General features: G+C 40.9%; 2 protein-coding genes across 4 annotated transcripts in view; both read right to left on the bottom strand.

The window, feature by feature from the left end:
- The window catches only part of LOC123506069 (vesicle transport through interaction with t-SNAREs homolog 1A-like), a 191608-nt gene extending 182265 nt beyond the window's left edge, over positions 1-9343 (bottom strand). For all 3 annotated transcript variants that reach the window (XM_045258102.1, XM_045258253.1, XM_045258174.1), the window contains exon 1: positions 8998-9343. The gene's annotated coding sequence lies outside the window, so the exon portion shown is untranslated. The remainder of the gene's footprint in view (positions 1-8997) is intronic.
- A 2941-nt stretch (positions 9344-12284) lies between these two features.
- Positions 12285-19102, bottom strand: LOC123503067. Its single transcript, XM_045252507.1, has 4 exons — positions 19022-19102; positions 16329-16400; positions 14185-14409; positions 12285-13560 (listed from the first exon to the last, which is right to left on the bottom strand). The coding sequence occupies exons 1-4, from the start codon at positions 19022-19024 to the stop codon at positions 13156-13158; spliced, it is 705 nt and encodes a 234-aa protein (XP_045108442.1). The 5' UTR covers positions 19025-19102; the 3' UTR covers positions 12285-13155.
- Positions 19103-19700: the final 598 nt, after the last annotated feature.

The following is a 19700-nucleotide window of genomic DNA, read 5'->3' as shown; positions in this document are numbered from 1 at the left end:
CCTTCCTGACAGTAGTAGTAGTAGTAGTAGTAGTAGTAGTAGTAGTAGTGGTGGTGGTGGTGGTGGTGGTGGTGGTGGTGGTGGTGGTGGTGGTGGTGGTGGTAGCAGCAGCAGCAGCAGCAAAAGAACATTAGCTACAATTTACTTGACTTTCACTATGACTTTTTACCGTCCTTGGCCAGCGCTCTTCTTACACACACAAAATGACAATAAACAAATAGCTGTATATATAAAAAGACCATTATTTACCTACTATTTATTCCATTGCTATTATCATTTTCCTTTTTTTCAGCGGTAATGCACAAATGAGGTTCCTGTCAGCGAGGCGCAGCGTGAAGTGGTGAGGTCGTGGAGGAAGTGAAGAGAGGAAGTCTGCTGCTCGTTCTTAGCCATTACTCAGGTCCGCATTCAGTGAGGCTTTGCTCTCTTAACACGACTGTTTTGAAAGCCACAGAGATAACTAGCAAGATTTTCGAGACTGTTTCTCCAGTTGATAAAGTAGAAATCTTGTCACTTTGCCTCTAGAACCATAAAAACACCTTAAAATACTCTTGTAAATTAGATCAAGCATTTTCAAACAGTGGAGGTGAAACACAGAACTGATTGAGATTACGAGCCTCAGAAACATTTGGCTCTCATCACTGTTTTGCAATGCCACCGAGGTGATCAGCAGGGTTACCACGAGTGTTTTTGTTAATAGTGTAGGATTATTGATCATTTTTCACTAGAATCGTAAACACACTCCTCAAAACCTGTCACTCATTGTTTTCCAGTTAATGATATATAATTCAGGTTAATCTGTCACTAAAACCATAAAAACACCTTTAAAAACCGCACCGCCACTTACAATTTATCTTCTTAAAAAGCATAAATCTTGTTAATCTACCACTAGAACCAGTAAAACATCCTTAAAAATCCGTGACACTTGTTTCTCTTGTCAGTATTGCCGAAATCATGCGATCTGTCACTACGACCATAAAAGACACCCTTGAAAACTCTCGTCACTCATTGTTTCCTTGTTACCAATGTAAGAATCACGTTACAGTGCTACTATCACCACGAAAACACCATCAAAAACCCACGCCAGTTACCATTTCTTTGCTAACAATATAAAAACCACATTAATCTGCTTTCTTCTCACCAGTATTCTATCCACTTAGGCGGTGGCGCAGTGGATAAGGTGGTGAGCGTAGGATCGGGCAGACGTCCACGCGTAGGTTTGAATCCCACCACATATCGCTTTCAAACTATCAAACTATACCATTTGTGGAGTGGTTTAAAGTTACCTATACGTCACCAAGATACCCAGGTTCTAGATGGTTACACTAAAGATGCGCTTGGGTGGTGATATGGGTCTTCATATGCCCACCACTAACTTTATTTCAGAGGGAGGTTTCAATATATCCCTTTCTTCCGGCTAATTCCTTCGGACCTGCAGGGGACTGACAACTAAGTGGGCCTTTTTCTTTTATTCACTTTGGGGAGTTTCCCTTTCTTACATAAAATAAAAATATGTCCACAAAATGGCCTTAAAATCTCGTCACTTATCATTTCCGTGTTAATAGTATAAGAATCACGTTATTGTCACTATCACCATAAAAACACCTTTAAAAAACCATCATCACTTCACCTACATCCTTGTCAGTGTTCAAGGGATGGAGATATAAAATTAACACACTAATTTGCCACTATCATCATAAAAACATTCTTAAAAAACCTGAGTCACTTAATCCCTGTTAATGACATGAAAACCACATTCCTTTGCCACTATCACCATAAAAACCCCCTTGAAAACCCTCGTCACATCTCATTTCCCTGTTAATAATAAAGAAAACACACTAATCTTACAGTATCACCATAAAAACCCTTAAAAACCTCCTTCCCTTCACCTAGAGCCTTGCGAGTGTTGAAGGGACGGCGAGGCGAGGTGGCAGTCAGTGTTTCAGTGTACACCTCCCTAATCATTCAGCCGCTCCAGCTCCCAGGAACCGCTAACAGCCATGAAGTATAATGACTGGACCTATTAGTAATGGTAGGTGGGACACAGTAATTGGCAGCTAGAGGGAAGACTTACTTAAACACTAACTGGAACTGTGTGTATGTGTGTGTGTGTGTGTGTGTGTGTGTGTGTGTGTGTGTGTGTGTGTGTGTGTGTGTGTGTGTGTATACCTATGTGCCCTACTGACTGACTGACTGACTGGCTAGCTGACTGACTGACTGACTGACTGGTTCATTAATTTATTGATTGACTGATTGACTGTTTCGCTTACTCACTCAGTAACTCAAAAACAAGCGTAAAGAGAGATTGAGTGAGTGAGTGAGTGAGTGAGTGTGTGTGAGAGAGAGCAAGTGAGAGCAAGTGAGAGTGAGTGAGTGAATGACAGAGATAAAAAGTTGAAAGATTAAGTTACAATGTGCCACACTGACTGACAGACTGACTGGCTGACTAACTGACTAATTGACTGACTGACTGACTCGCTACCAACATCCCGATATTCCAGGGCATTCCAGCCAATTCCTGACCATTCCAGGATGCACCAGTTTGCCCGCCTATTCCAGTTTGCCCGTCTATTTCATTTTATTCCAGTTTATGCGCGTCTTGTTTCATATTATTCCTGTCGTTCTCTCTCTCTCTCTCTCTCTCTCTCTCTCTCTCTCTCTCTCTCTCTCTCTAATATCTGCTAATATATATTATAACTCCCTCTCCCCTCAACATTTCATAAACACACAAGTAGTAGTAGTAGTAGTAGTAGTAGTAGTAGTAGTAGTAGTAGTAGTAGTAGTAGTAGTAGTAGTAGTAGTAGTAGTAGTAAACGCTTGCCGAAACGATAATTACTCTCAGTGAGGTGTAATAGCACAGGTTGAGGGGGTGCTGTGAACCAACCATTAATACCAGCTGTGTCCTCACTCTGTACCTCACAACACAAGGGGCAGTCACAGCTTGCCTCTCTTCCTTCCCACAAAACTACATCCTTCACGCAAAATATAAAATTGAGAGAAAAAAAAAAAAAAAAGAGACTCCTATGACATCCTTATTACCATTTTAAGTAACTATTTTGTATTAAGCTTATTAGGCCGGCACTCCAGTGGGCCTTTTTGAATCAGTTTTTTTTTTTCCCATGGCCGGTCTTCCATCCTACATAAAAGCAGTAGTAGTAGTAGTAGTAATAGTAGTAGTAGTAAAGTAGTGGTAGTAGTAGTAGTAGTAGTAGTAGTAGTAGTAGTAGTAGTAGTAGCAGTAGTAGTAGTATAAAACCCAGTTGCCTGTTTTCTCCTGTCATCCGCAGCGTCTAATGTTTTAATATTCCCTAATGACTTCTCTTCAACAACCTGATTGCTGATATTACACGCGTCTTTTTAATAGCAGCAATGTAATTAACTTTATTGACGCTTCTACATCATATCTCCCATCATTAAAACCTTTCTTCTCTTATGTAAACTAGATTAACTTAAAGAGTAACATATATTAACATCACAGTCTAACCTAATTAACTATATCAAAATTCAACGTAACCTGCAGTAATCTAATTAATTTAACCTATCTTAACCCATCCTAACCTATTTTTCTCGTAACCCAACTGAATTTACTCTATTTTCATCTAACCTAACCTAACCTAACCTAACCTAACTTGACCTAACTAACTACTACTACTACTACTACTACTACTACTCCTCCTCCTCCTCCTCCTCCTCCTCCTCCTCCTCCTCCTCCTGCTCCTCCTCCTTATATCCCTCTCACTTTCTTCCTTCCACCTCATCCTCCTCCTCCTTATATCCCTCTCACTTTCTCCCTTCCACCTCCTCCTCCTCCTCTTCCTCCTTACATCCCTCTCACTTTCTCCCTTCCACCTTCTCCTCCATCTCCTCCTCTTCCTCCTCCTCCTCCTCTTCCTGCTCATATCCCTCTAACTCTCTCCCTTACACTAGCACAAATTTATGTAAAATACGAGACGGGTTTCAGAAATATGATCTCTACCTTTCCTCCTGTACATGACTGTGAGGAGGAGGAGGAGGAGGAGGAGGAGGAGGAGGAGGAGGAGGAAGATTGGTGGTATGGTACAGAAATGATGTTTGTAAGCTGTTAGCATGGAAAAAAGTGAGATAAAAGAGAGAGAGAGAGAGAGAGAGAGAGAGAGAGAGAGAGAGAGAGAGAGAGAGAGAGAGAGAGAGAGAGAGAGAGAGAGAGAGAGAGAGAGTATATACATGCCTAACCTAACCTAACCCAACTCAACCAAACTTATCTTCACCTAACCTAACCTAACCTAACCTAACCTACCTTAGCCTAACCTACAATGCCCTCCCCTCTAGTCGGCAAGTTTCCAGATATCCGCGGCAATCCCATTATCTACTTCACTGTGCATTAGAATAATTAATTGTGTTTCCAAAATTTATCCCAGCGGCACACCAGTAATTACTTGGCCCGCCTCGCATTAATAATTGGCCCGGGGTGGTGGTGGTGGTGGTGTTAGTGGTTGTGGTGGTGGTGGTGGTGGTAGTAGTAGTAGTAGTAGTAGTAGTAGTAGTAGTAGTAGTAGTAGTAGTAGTAGTGACAGTGACAGTGACAGTGACAGTGACAGTAGTAGTAGTAGTAGTAGTAGTAGTAGTAGTAGGAGGAGGAGGAGGAGGAGGAGGAGGAGGAGGAGGAGGAGGAGGAGGAGGAGTAAAACAAGTAGTAACAGCATTAGTAGTAGTAATAATAAAACAAGTAGTAGTAGTACTAGTAGTAGTAGTAGTAGTAGTAGTAGTAGTAGTAGAGGTAGCAGTACTACTATTAACAACAGTACCAGCAGCAGCCGTAAAAGTAAAAGCAGTAGTAGTAGTAGTAGTAGTAGTAGTAGTAGTAGTAGTAGTAGTAGTAGTAGTAGTAGTAGTAGTAGTAGCAAAAAATAAATAAAACTTTTACACAAGTCTCCCTTATATTACCAAGAGAAAACGGGTGTTCGCTACAAAGAAAACCAAATTGTCTGCCTAATTTAAGTATTTTGAGCCCTTATTCTGCATCACTTCATTCCTCCACCTCAATTACGTTCTAAGGGCTCTAACTGAAGACTCACGACTTTATCCGCGTATTTGTACGATTCTAATCAGAAACTATAATAAATAACACGAGTTTTTAAGGATTTTTACAGTTTTAGTGACAGATTAACAAACTTTCTACATTACCAACAGGAGAAACAATAAGTGACACGGATTTTACGCTTCTAGTGAAAGTAAGAAGATTTTTACATAATTAATCGAAGAAACACTTTTGAAAACCCGGCTAATCGCGTCTGTGGCCTTGAAAACTTTCTCTTGGTTAAGGAGTAAAGTGGTTTAGAATGTCATAATGTGGAGTTTTGGCATATATAAAGTTTCTGGCATATCCTTACTGGTTTGGCCTTATTTTCCTTAATGAGAGAGAGAGAGAGAGAGAGAGAGAGAGAGAGAGAGAGAGAGAGAGAGTTGTAATGGTTATCCTTAAAATTATGTCGTTTTCTTTCACTTCACACTCTGACCTAAGAAAATGGGTGATTATTAGAAAAGACAGAATTTCATTAATTAACATCATTGTATTCTTAGCATGACTAAACGATCACACACACACACACACAGGAAAAATTAATCAAAAAGAAGAGGAAGAGGAGGAGGGAGGAGGAGGAGGAGGAGGAGGGAGGTTTGTTTCTTACATGCACCCTCGAAACGGTCACAAGAAGATGAAATAGTCTAGTAATGTAGTAGTAGTAGTAGTAGTAGTAGTAGCACTGGCAGTAGCAGTAGTAGTAGCCGCAGTAGCAGTAGCAGTAGTGGCAGTAGTAGTAACAGTAAAAGCAGTAATAGTAGTAATAGTAGCATTAATAGCAGTAGTAGCAGTAGTAGTAGTAGGAGTAGGAGTAGTAGTTGTTGTTGTTGTTGTTGTTGTTGTTGTATAGTTCGTTTACTGACTGCACCCCTGAAATAGTTACCAAAGGAAGAAAAACTAAGACAAGAAAAACAACAACAATAAACAAGAACACGAAGAACAAGAAGAGGAAGAAGCACGTTTGGGAAAATGTTAATGACAGCGCACCCAAGATTATTTTCACTAAGGTGTGCTTTCAAGAAGTGTAAATAGTATAGGTACATGTCTGTGAAGGTTTTACTGATCGCTCGTTGATATTAAGGTTACAATACAATGTTAAAGTTTCTCCAGTATTCCCGAGATCCGTCCTGCTTATCCTGTCCGTGCTGAAGTTACACTGCGTGCGTTCGTGCGTTGGTTTACACGCAGGGTGCTTTTGCCCATGCTCCTAAGTCTATGACGTTTAATGACGCTTTTGACGTCATGGTGTTTTCCGCCAGTAATTAATCACTTCTATATTTCCGAAAGCAGTAAAATACTCACATTTAGTGATAAAGTATTTAATGCACAATACGTTTCTTGTGGTTTTACTTGGTGGACGGTCTTAGTGTGTCGTACACAACACTTCAAATGTGCGGTGTTCGGCGAGCCACGGAGCTCCATCACACTCGGAAATGAGCAGTGCACTGACTTGCATTTGTTTCTAGATGGGGTTTGTGGGTAACTGGTGAATAGGATTCTTATTGTGTCTATAGTTCTTTTGTCCAATGACGTGCCACCACCTCTTAACACCACGAGCTGCGCCAATGGGAATTTGCTATGTGTATTCGTAGGTGGGGCACAGGTGGGCAGACAGGTGCACAGAGACATCTGTGTGCGCAGTTCAGCCATGGCCACCAGTGACATTAGTACTGTTGTAAAGGTTGCGAATTTGATTACTGGGAAATCATCGCTCCTGCGATGCAAGTCAGTGTACAATCGAGAAGAGGACCAGCCAGGACCTTCATCCTTTCGTTAAGGTATTGTGAGGAGGGTATTGGTAGAGGTAGGGCATATTGTGTGAAGCTATAAGAGAACCGGTTAGTGTTGTAGGGCTAGGTTAGGTTACGTTAGGTTAGGTTTATGTTAGGGTTAGGTTAGTGTTATAGTGGGGGTCCGGGTTAGGTTAGGTTCGTTAGATTAGGTTTATGTTAGGGTTAGGTTAGTGTTGTAGGGGGTGGGCGCAGCCCCCGGGCGCAGCCCCCGTTAGGTTATTATTATGTAAAACTTCCCTATATTTAGGGATATTTTCGAACATTTAGGGAAATTTCCCTAGATTTTCAAAGTCCATATATCACTCAAATTGTTCGTTTAGTGCCAAAAGGGGTCGAGGGGGGCGCAGACACCCCCGATAGGTTAGAAATTGCTTGTTCAGTGCCTAAAGGGGCACAGCCCCCCATTAGGTTAGGTTACCTATTGGCTTTATGAAGAAAATCGAAGTTTTAATATATAGGGAAGTTTTTGGCATTTTTAGGAAAATTTCCCTGTAAGATTTTCCATCTAGGGAAATTTCCCTAGATTTTCAGACTATATACCACTTAAATATGCCTCCCCCCCAAAAAAAAACCCGACTCCCCACGTGCCCCCAAGCTTGTTGGGAGAGAGGGGAAAAGATTAATAAGATATGTGTGGAGGTGTATTTGTTAAGAATTACCCACGTTTGTTTACTAATTGCACACTTTCATCATTTTAAGGTCAGTTTGGCGGTCGGCGCATGGCAGTGTTATTGGCGGCGCGGCGTGGCCTGGCGTGGCGTGGCGGTACAGGATAACGCTGAGTGACTGACACGTAGGCCCTCCTTACCAGACAATCGACGACATATCATTTAACACAGAAAATAATCTACATACTTTTTTCGATAATAAGGGTAAAGAAAAAGAAAGTGGAAAAAAATAATAGACACTAATAAGTTTAAACGAGGAAAAGAATGGACTGCGCTAAGGAAACAGGGAGGTTTATTTCAAGGCCATTCTATTGAGTCCCGACCTACAACTCAACTCAGGAACAAGAAGCAGTGGTACATTTCACAAGTACTGTATGATGGAGGGTGACCAGCAGGCTACAGCGCAGTCTGGCAGTGTTTGAGGATGTGCTTTGCTGGACACACGGCGCGGTATATAACATTGTGAGGGAGGCAGAGCGGGGAGGACCGGTGGAGCTTGACAAGGCGGTGAGAGCAGGACTGAGGCTCCGAGGCTGGTATCTGAGCGAGTGAATGAGTGAGCCAGCGTGAGAGGGAGTGGTCTGACGCTAGCTAATGTTACTTCCATCACTCCCATATTCAACTCGCTAGCCTTAACTTCTCCAGTACCATAACGCATTTCCATACTCATTCTGCTTACTATTCGGTGATTTTATACAGCTTCAGAAACTTAAGTGAAGACTGACCATTAATCCTCTGACCTCCATACACTCCTAATGTAAATAAAATCGTCTAATCATATCCAAAACTCGGCACTATTCCCGGCTCCCCCTTCGCAGCTTCTCCACCCAGCTGATTTGACTTCACATTAAATGAGGAATATATGGTATATAATTTTGTTTTTGTGCAGGGGTTCCTTGAGACATGTCATGTATCTTAAGGGTTACGCAAGAATAAAAAGGTTGAGAAACGCTGCCTTATTCGTTACCATACTCTCTCTCTCTCTCTCTCTCTCTCTCTCTCTCTCTCTCCAATAGCGTGGCTTCATATATGTGACGCCAAATCAGCTGGGTGGAGGAGCTGCGAAGTGCGAGCCGGGAATCGAGGCGAGCGCGTGGGTCAGCTGGGTGGAGGAGCTGTGAAGTGGGAGCCAGGAATCGAGGCGAGCGCGCGGGACGGTTTCTTGGGGACAGTGCCCAAAACTCAAGGTAAAAATGCCTTACAGTACTGAAAGGGATAAGCAGAATTCGTACAGAAGAAACAAAAACTCGTAAACAGTCACCCGTACAAAGACTGCCAGTAAACACGAGGCAGTGACAGACAACGTGCCACTAGAGCTGTGTTGCTTGTTGGTTCACTACTCACTGTCCTCTCACCAAACAAACCAGCCAAACACCGAACACCGCCAGACTCCTCACCAGTCACCAGTATTAACATTGGTGGAATTGTGAAGGAAACACGTACACAGAAACACTCGCAGCAACATAGGAACACTCACACGTGGTTGGCAGCGGAGAGCACAGCAACACACCCTTCCGGCACTAACGTTACTATCTGACTGATTGACTTAGTGAAAGTTTCGGTTCAAATGTTGACTTGTGGTTCATTTCGGCTCTTTCTTTGGACTTTTTATTAGCGTATTGGAATAGTTGTCTTTTTTTATAACTTGCTTTATTTTCTTATTCTTTTATTTATTTATTTAGGCAGGTAGTTTTCTGTCATAACGAGTTGATGTTTTTTATTATTTTGTTGCAAGTACCCACTGCAGTGACCGACTCATTTGTTCATTTATTTCGGGTACCTGTTTATTGTCTTTCTTTTCTATATTTATTTATTTATTTATCTGTTATACTTCCTTTTTATAACAGCAAGGTTTTTTTCTTTTTCTTCTTGTTTGATGTATTCCGGTTTTTTATATCCTTTCCTTGTTGTTGTTGTTGTTGTTGTTGTTGTTGTTTAAGCAAGAGGGAAACTAGCCAAACGCAAAAACTCTTGTATTAGAGAGTTGGACAGAATAGGAGTGAGAAGAAGAAAGCCTTGAGCAGCGAGGATGGGGAAGGAAGGGAGGCATGCAGTTAGCAAGATCAGTAGAAGAGTTAGCATGAAAATAGCGATAAAAGATAGAAAGAGATGCAACATTCCGGCGGTGAGAAAAAAGGCTGAAGACAGTCAGTCAGAGGGAGAGAATTGATGAGGCGAAAAGCTTTTGATTCCACCCTATCTAATAAAACTGTGTAAGTGGAAACCCCCAAACATGCGAAGAGTACTCCATAGAAAGACGAATAAGGCCCTTGTACAGAGTTAGCGGTTGGAAACTGGCGGAGACGCCTCAGAACACCTAACTTCATAGAAGTTATTTTAGCAAGAGATGAGATGTGAGGTTTACATTTAAGATTATGAGTAAAGGACAACTCGAAGATATTCAGTGTGGAAGAGTGGGACAGTTGAGTGTCATTGAATAAGAGGGGATAGTTGTCTTGAAGGTTGTGTCGAGTTGATAGATGGAGGAATTGAGTTTTTGAGGCATTGAAAACCACTAAGTTTTCTCTGCCACAATCAGAAATTTTAGAAAGATCAGAAGTCAAGCGTTCTGTGACGTCTCTGCGTGATCTGTTGACTTCCTGAAGGGTTGGTCTTCTCTTGAAAGAACGTGGAAAGATGTAGGGTGGTATCATCAGCGCAGGAGTGGAGTTGTTATCGTTGTTGTTGTTGTTGTTGTTATTGCTGTTGTTGTTGTTCTTTGATAAGCTTGCACTATTTTCATAAATACAATGTTTTCTTATTTTTTTATGACATTCCAAATGTTCACTTGGTTCATTTTATGTTTTTGTATTATCTTTTATTTCATTAACTAATTGTCTCTCATAGTTGAAATATATATTTTTCATAGATTATTCACTTTTTTTCATCATCTAAATCAAATAGCTTATCTTGTCTTGTTTTTCTGTTTCCTGTGTGCCATATTAGTAATAAGGCGCCTAACAAATGTTTTGTATTATTATCATTTCACATTATCATTAAAGCTTACTTCATTATCTATTGTCCATCATATGACTTCCTATGTATTCCTTCTATAATAGGTTCTTTTATTATCTTTATGTTATCATCCATATCATTACTTTATTCCTAAGCTTTCATTATTTTCATTGTTTCGTTTCTTTCTTTTCCTCTTTCTTTTATCTTTTTATTCTACATTTTTGGTAATACTACCGTAAGCCTATATTGCGGTGGGGGGCGGAGGGTAATCACTTCTTCAAAGCTACAATAATTGGAGTCCTGGTCATATTTCCCATACAGCAATAAGTATCCAACACATTTCCTACACAGAAACTGAGTACCCTACAGGCGACATCTACAATTTTAGCCAGATTGAGTCAAGACATATGTCCAACACTTAGCAATCTGTTGTGTCACATGTATTGCAAGGATACAGCACATCTCTTACACACAATAATCTCTTCTGTCACATTTCCTACACTGTCTATGCGCACTCCCTCGCGTGGAGCCTCTGTATTCGACATTTCTTGATCACTACACTCCTGACAACCCTAGCCAGTCAACAAATACTTAGCTTGCCTGTTCTGCGCAGTATCGTTTTCATTCAGACATAAGTTAACTCGACTTTTTCCATTGGACGGGGCAGACGGCATTTCTTGCACTCCCCTCTTCCTGGACCAAGCTTGGACACTATTGTAAAATGTTTCTTTTCATATATGTATGTTTTAGTGATAAATAAAAAGTGACATTTCAATGAGAAATAAAAAGTTTCATTTTAACTAATGTGCTTTCCAGTTTTTACAGTTTTATCTTATATACATCAATAGTCTTTAGAATTTTGCCTATGATCATATGTAATGTTTTAGGGCGACGATGGTGTTGTGGATAAGGTGGTGGTGGGGGGATCGGGCAGACGTCCACGCGTAGGTTCGAATCCCACCACATATCGCTTTAAAGCTATGCCATTTGTGAAGTGGTTTAAAGCTTTCTACATGTCACCATGATACCAGGTGGTTACACCAAAAATGCGCCTGGGTGGTGACAGGGCTCTAATATGGCTACCACTATAAATAAAAATGCCTGCATCATTCATGGGCGGAAGCTGAACAGCCCTTCCTGCACACACTCTTCAAGTATGCCTACAGGCGGTATAGGTCATAACATAAAAAGGAGGTATGACAGTATAATTGCAGGAGCCACTACGCACTACGCAAAGGTCATACTTCCTAAACAAGGACGGTGTCAAGAACATTTCCGATACAGCAACTTAATGGCCAGCATATCCTACACCTACTGTGTGTAGGAGATAAGCTGTAGGAAATATGTCACTACGCTAAAAACTGCTAAATTTGTAGACGTGTCCTGTAGGAAATGTGACGCAGGAAATGTAACGCGGCCCTTCCATCGGGATGTGTGTTTGTTTTTCGCATTGTTTTCTTTCGTTTATCATTCTTGCTTTTTTAGTTTATTGTTTTCTTACTATTCTTCTTTTCTGGTGATGGTGATTATGGTGATGATGATGATGACGATGCTGTTGTTGTTGTTGTTGTTGTTGTTGTTCATTATCATAACTCATCATTATCATCGTTATCAAATTCAACATCAACTGCTTCTTTTTCTTCATCTTTCTCTCTCACCTCTATGTGTGTGTGTGTGTGTGTGTGTGTGTGTGTGTGTGTGTGTGTGTGTGTGTGTGTGTGTGCTCGCGTGCGTGTGTGTGCGCCCGTGCGTGCATGACTACTTCCCCATCACAACGGGGTAAGAAATAAAGGAAAATAAATCATTCACTCCTCATTAATTTGTGTTCATTCACTTATTCATTCACTCAAAAACATTACCTCGAGGACCACAACGCCACACGAATGCTTGCAATTACAGTAGTAGTAGTAACAGTAGTAGTAGTAGTAGTAGTAGTAGTAGTAGTAGTAGTAGTAGTAGTAGTAGTTGTAGTTGTAGTTGTTGTTGTTGTAGTAGCAATAAGATTAAAGAACTAAAAAGGAGCAATAATCATAACAAGACACCACCACCACCACCACCACCACTGACTATCAAAGGCGTCTTTTTCAGTTCTTCTGAAGTGCTTAGGAAACAGTCATTCTCCCACACTTTCCTTCCGCGCAGGTCTCCTGGGAGCTGCGGGACCTTACAACTAACTACTAGTGACGCAGCCTTCCTTAGCTCCCAGGGGAATCAGAGAGAGGCCGACGGCAGAGAGAGGCAGGCAGCGGGGCGGAGCGAGACACAGCCACTCACTTACTGCCGTATGTACAAGACCATTCAATAAATTTCACTATGATGTTTGGCTTCACCAGGCATTATTTCGATGTAACAACCATTGAACAAGAGTAACCAATGTGTCTGCCTGTCCTTCTCTTCCATCTGATAAATAAACAAATAATCGGCCCTATATGATTACCTTTATTCAAGTGATAACCTCACAAGCCTTGCAAGACCAGCTGCTCACTTCTAAGCAGCTTACACTTCAAAGAGCGAGTGACTCGGGCTGCTGCTGTCTCTGTGAGGGACACGTCGCCAATGAATTGCACAACACTTTTCCCGCTTGGTCAGTTTTCCAGTTGTCAAGTGGGCGGAGCTCCTAAGACTTTAGAATCTAAGCCCTTGTCTCAGGAGAACTGAAAAGACGCCTCAAACCACGCAATTAGAGCCAATAGAAATAAAACGGGAAGCGTGGGTGTATCTTATGGTCGTCACAAGGGTAGCGCCACTGGAAATCACACGTTTGAGTCGTTGGATCGTACACCATCTGGCCGAAATCCTTATCCACTGGACAATGGAATATTTTGATATTGCCGGAGACAGTGCCGTCACACTGGTAGTACATGGTGCAGTCGTTCTCCACAGGAAGGCGCCCCGTGTAGCCAGGCATGTCGTGGCACTTCGGGTCTATACCTGGAACTAGCGTGCTTGAAATCTCTGTGCTGGTGGAGCTGGTGGAGCTGGATTCAGGCGTTGTGGTGGTGGTAGTAGTGGTGGTGGTGGTAGTGGTGGTGGTAGTGGTAGTGGTGGGGGGGTAGTCTAGGATGGGTCTGGTGCCACAGTCCACCTGGAACAAGAGATAGTGAACAGTGACGGACATAAATTATTCCAAACACTCTTGACCTAGCCTGACTCGACCTAACTTGATCTAACCTGACCTGACTTGGCCTAACCTAACGTGATCTGAGCTTACCTAGCCTGACGTTTTGAGTGACACTATAGCACATGGTCAGCTTTTAATGTTTGTGTTAAGCTGATTTTCTTGATTCTTTTTCCTTTTCTTTGATTAGTTTCCTTACAATCCTATAACTAGACAGTATTACTTCATTACTTCAAAGAATATATGGACTTTTTTATTTCGCTCCCATGTAGATAGTATAGTTTGCTGCACCTAACACTTACATACTAACAATGACCTTACAGCTGTGTCCTAACGCTGACTCCTGCGTGGCTCTGAGGTCAGTCTAGTCTACTCAGCCTCTGGGAATAGCAATGGCTGACAGCTCTGCCTCACTGATTGCTCTGTACAGTCATATAGTTCTGTATTAATTTATGTGCAGCCGTCTTGTTCATGTATCCCTCAACCCCGGACACTATCACAGCTACAGTACAGCACAGCCGTCTGGAACACATGCAGCGCAGGCTATGAGGCCCAGAGTCACTTTACCTAGCCTCACCCCGCGGTACTCACGTGGGGAGGGTCGTCACACACTCTCATGGGCGGATCGTACAACATTCCCTTCGGGCAACACTCCAGCTTAGGCGTCAAGTCGTAGCACCGGAAGTATGAGGAGCAGTCGTCATAATTAGTGATGAGGGTCGTCTCAGCTTCATCAGGGTCGGGGCACTTCACATAGTCAGGGGGGGCTGGGTACACCAAGTTACCCTCCACACAGCCCGGCCCGACCGTCAAGTCCTGGACAGGAGGACATTGGAAAATGAATAAGACCTTCAATAAATCCCACCTGTTATAAATGAAACTTGCGTAGCTAAGATTCCTGACAGTGTTACACCCCTCAACACGTTCATAGGTGTGGCGCTGGGGTCATCTTAAGAGCATAGTGTCCTAAAAATTATGAACACTGAAGAGGAATACTTCATTAGTGAGAGGACTAAACACTGGACACAACCGACGGAAAGACTCAAGACACAAAGGGTTAGCAATGTCCTTGGCGAGAGAACACTGAAGGTTTTAAATGCAGAGGGATCTGATGAAGGGATAAAAGTCTGGTAGGGAACACAACAAAGCTGATAACAGAAACTGGATAAATAGAAGATTAAAAGTGGATCTCATGCCATGGACCTACTGAAGTGTCCTAATGGATACACCGAGAACTGGCTAACTGATCAATGTAAAAACAGATAGACGGATTAACCAATCAACTGACTGACGGACTGACAAACTTCATTATCCATTCAACACTGACGCTCAATTTTTAAACAAGTATCAGTTTATCGTATTTGTCATTTTCTGTTTTCTTCAGCAATGAGGCGAAGAGAATATATCAGATGGTGCATTTTGTAGCGCTATGTTCCGTATTCTACAAAGCTTCTCTTTCTCACTATGACTGTTTTCTAAGACCACATAGATCCTTTCCTTCCTTTTCACGTCCTTCTCTACCGTTAATTATGGGGAAATCTTATCAATCTGTCACTAAAACAATGGAAAACACTTGAAAACCTGCGTCACTTATTGTATCTCTTGTTCATAATGTAAAAAAATTGTTCGTGTGTCGCTCGAACAGTAAAGTTATCCTAAAACACCCGTGTTAGTTATCATTTATCTTATCGATAGAGTGGAAATCTTGTTACTTTGTCAATAGAACCTCACAAACACCATTGATCCGTGAAGCGCTTTAGCATTTTGTAATTTCTTTGCCACCCAAAATTAGGAGAAAAATCGGTCTTTTTTTTTATACAACGGCTGTAAACCAAGAAAAAATTAAGAAATGTAACGTCTTTTGGCATACTGTTCCCTAGACGTCCGTGTTTTGTGCCGCGTCTATTCATATAAAGTATCTCAAAGAATTTTCTCTCACGCAGTTGCATTTTCTCATAGGGTTCATAACTGCTGAGTTCATGGCATGTTTGTGGCATCAATAAGAACAATATATGAGGTTTTAGTTCTGCTTTGAAATTGTGAATCTATTTGTAAACATTATTTTGTCTTTTACCAACACTTGCAGACAATATTAGTGGCTTTTTTCGCAGCACATATTAAAAAAGCTTCACAATCGCTTCGCCAACCGTGATATCGACACTGACAAGTATTGCCTTACTACGCTGCTGATGGTTGGCTCCCTCAGTACATACCACTAGTTTGTCAGGGTATGGTTGTGAATAAGACACTGAGGATAGCACAGTCCTCATTACACTCGACACACTTGTAATGAGGCAGTTGTGGATGTCAGTAATACGCATCCATGGCCACTTCACCTCACCCATAACACTGTCAAACCACTCTCCAGCCATAGACCACTTCAGTGTTCACTTCACCATCCCCAACGTCCACACAAATAAAAACAAGGGTACCCAGATACAATGGCTGGCAGGCCTAACGGTTATGGTAATAAAATAAATACATCGGGTGGTCAGTAGTCCCAAGGGATCAGTTTACCGGGGCACCACCACAGACACACCCCGGTGACGGAAAAACAATTCGTTCAGCGCGTGTGACCTACATATCTGAAGTTCAGTGGTATCAAGAAATAGCAAGTAAGTCATAGGTATCTGACGCTGTAGGGGATAAAAATCAGCGGCACTTCAACAAGAGCCTTTGGAGAGTAGTGGTGGCGCGGCGGTAAAGTGTGGCACAACGCTGCTTGGTGTGCTTACCACCTCTTGGTCCAGGGAGAGTGTGTGGGGCACGGCGAGGGCGGCAGCCACCACCACGTACAGGAAGGGAACCTGTAGGAAAGAGAGTGTGAGAGAGAGAGAGAGAGAGAGAGAGAGAGAGAGAGAGAGAGAGAGAGAGAGAGAGATAATGATAATAATAATAATGATAATAATAATAATAATAATAATAATAATAATAATAATAATAATAATAATAATAATAATATATAATAATAATAATAATAATAATAATAATAATAATAATAACAATGATAATAAAGATAATAATAATAATAACAAAATTATTAATGATAATGATAATAACAATAATAATAATAATGATAATAATAATAATAATAATTATAATAATAATAATAATAATAATAATTATGATAATGATAATAATAATAATAATAATAATAATAATAATAATAATAATAATAATAATAATAATAACAATAATAAAATAATAAAAATAAAAAGAAGAAGAAGAAGAAGAAGAAGAAGAAGAAGAAGAAGAAGAAGAAGAAGAAGAAGAAGAAGAAGAAGAAGAAGAAGAAGAAGAAGAAAAGAAGAAGAAGAAGAAGAAGAAGAAGAAGAAGAAGAAGAAGAAGAAGAAGAAGAAGAAGAAGAAGAAGAAGAAGAAGAAGAAGATAATAATAAAAGAAAGAAGAAGAAGAAGAAGAAGAAGAAGAAGAAGAAGAAGAAGAAGAAGAAGAAAAAGAAAAAGAAAAAGAAAAAGAAGAAGAAGAAGAAGAAGAAGAAGTAGAAAAAGAAGGAGAAAAAGAAAAAGAAAAAGAAAAAGAACAAGAACAAGATTTCAATGACAGCATAGACTCAATCCTACTACTATTACTACTACTACGTACTACTACTACTACTACTACTACTACTACTACTACTACTACTAGTGGTAATAGTAGCAGTAAGAATCATGCAAAGGAGTAAGAGGAGGAAAACAAAATATATTCGCTTCCTCTCTCTCTCTCTCTCTCTCTCTCTCTCTCTCTCTCTCTCTCTCTCTCTCTCCTATTCTGTCCACCTCCACAATGCAAGATTTAATCAGTGTTTTCAATAATCAACTCCTTTCTGTGGTAAACTCATGAACTCCCTGCCTGCTTCTCTGTTACCTGCTTGCTGTGACTTGAACTCTTTCAGAAGGGAGATTTCAAGACACTTATCCTCTGCATTACACTTCTGACCTTTCTTTCAGGACTGGCACTTCATTAAGACTTTTTTTTCTTTTGTTTTTTTTCAATTTTCTGGCCGGTATCCTTGCTAGATAATAAGAAGGAAATGTGTCATGCCTGAATGCAAAATAATGCGATAATGTGATAGTGCGAGCGTGTTTCCCTGCGTGAGAGTTGTTGCAGCCTGCACCGCCTTGCCACGTAGCGCCTCGCGGTGAGCGGGGAAGAGGAGGGAGAGGTGATAAGGGAAAAAAGAAGGGATGGGAACTGAAAACATCCTTGAACATCCCAATAACTCTCGCTGGGACCTGTTAAACTCTTGAAAATTCCAATAACTTCCACTGGAACATGTTAAACTATTACCAGAATCTTGATAACATCCTTGAAATTCCCAATAGCTTTCACTGGAGACTGTCAAACTATCACTGAAATCATATTATCCTTTAATACTCGAATAATCTCCGCTCCCTGTGGTACCTGTGCAAAATGTGGCTATGATCTCGAAAGTGTTCATGTATCACCTGGTAGGCTTTCGCGGTACCACTGGCCCACCAGGTCATGCATGAGTATTTTCACGATCATACGCGATTTTTAGTTAAATTAAATCAATTCATTTCTCACAAAAGATGATTATTGCCTTACACAAGATAATCTGTCATCGATCAGCTGATGAAGAAGAAACAGATCCACCCTTCGAATTGGTTGTGTAGTGTTAAGGTAAAGTAATGGTTAATACAGTGTTGTTTGCTGAATTGAGTTTTTCTGGAACCAGGCGGTACGTGGGGACTGTTATAGGACCTCCATGTGGTACTCCCTCAGGAATAGTTAGGGAACCACTGCACTACAGCTTGTTAACAATTGAAAACCACAAGAACTTCCACTAAAGATTGCCAATTCTGGAAATCTGGATAACTTCTACAGTTAGTTGCAGGTGCAGAAGATAAGCACTGAAGGATTTAAAACCACACTAATTTCCCTGTAGAACCATTAAAAAGAAGAAAGAAAACAAAGAAAACTGATTACATGGCACCCAAATATATCTTAACTTTCACAAATATTACCAAGAAAGTCACACACGTAACCACAAACTCTTCACACACTCACTATCACCACTTTCAAAAGCCACGGAGATGATGAGCAGAGTTCTCGATAGTTTTCATATTTATTCTGCCTACTATTTGCTGATTTTATACAGCTTCACAAACTTATGTGGGGATTAAAATAGTGAAGTCTCTGTCCACTAGTGTTCTAACTTTCATAAACTCATTCTAAAGTAAATAAAATCGTCCAATCGTATGCAAAACAAAATAAAAATGCATCCCAGTGCTGAAAGGGTTAATAGATTACTAGAACCATTTAAGCACCTCTAAAAACACGTGTAACTACAACTCGATGCTTTGAATATAGTGAGGTGCAGTGCAGAAATGTTTCCCAGTAGCAGAAACTAACAAAGCTAAGAGTGAATATTTCCAGCGTCTGTTCGGAGTTGCTATTCACACTTACCATCTTCTCGGCAAAGGAAATGAGCCGCCATTGTCATTCCACTCTTTATATACCCGCCGGCCACGCAGGGTTGCCGGATGTCACTACTCTGCAATTTTTTTTTAAGCGTATTTTTTAGTGGTTAATATATGTTATCTATAGGTTTGTTGTTGTTGTTGTTGTTGCTGTTGTTGTTTTTGCTGTTGTTGCTGTTTCATGTTGTATAGTTATGTACAGTTTTCTTTGTTTCTTTGTTGATTCGGAATCGTGATGGTGGTGGTGGTGGTGGTGGTGGTGGTGGTGGTGACAGCAACAATTACTCATAACAGACACACATTCACTATCATGTGCATTATCAAAGAGTGTCAGTCTATCAGTTTTTCTGCCTGTCTGTCTGAGTGCCTGCCTGTCTATCTATTCATTTATATGTCTGCTTGTAACTATCTATCTGTCTCTTTGTCCGTTTACATTTCTGCATGTCTATCAGTCTATCTATCTATTTATCCATCTATCTATATCTCTGTCGGTCTATGCATCCGCCTCTCCATCACTATATCTATCTGACTACCTATCTATTTATTCATTTATCTCTTTCTCTATTTCTTTTTTTTCACTTCTATAAGAGAGTAACCTGCCAATGCCAACAAAACTCCCTATAAAAAAGATAAGCCCCCTGAGACGCCGGTCACGCACAGGATGC

The sequence above is a fragment of the Portunus trituberculatus genome, chromosome 1, assembly GCF_017591435.1.
Source record: "Portunus trituberculatus isolate SZX2019 chromosome 1, ASM1759143v1, whole genome shotgun sequence".
Taxonomy (NCBI): domain Eukaryota; kingdom Metazoa; phylum Arthropoda; class Malacostraca; order Decapoda; family Portunidae; genus Portunus; species Portunus trituberculatus.
Note: the sequence above shows the minus strand (reverse complement) of the source record. Positions and strands in the feature narration are given on the sequence as shown.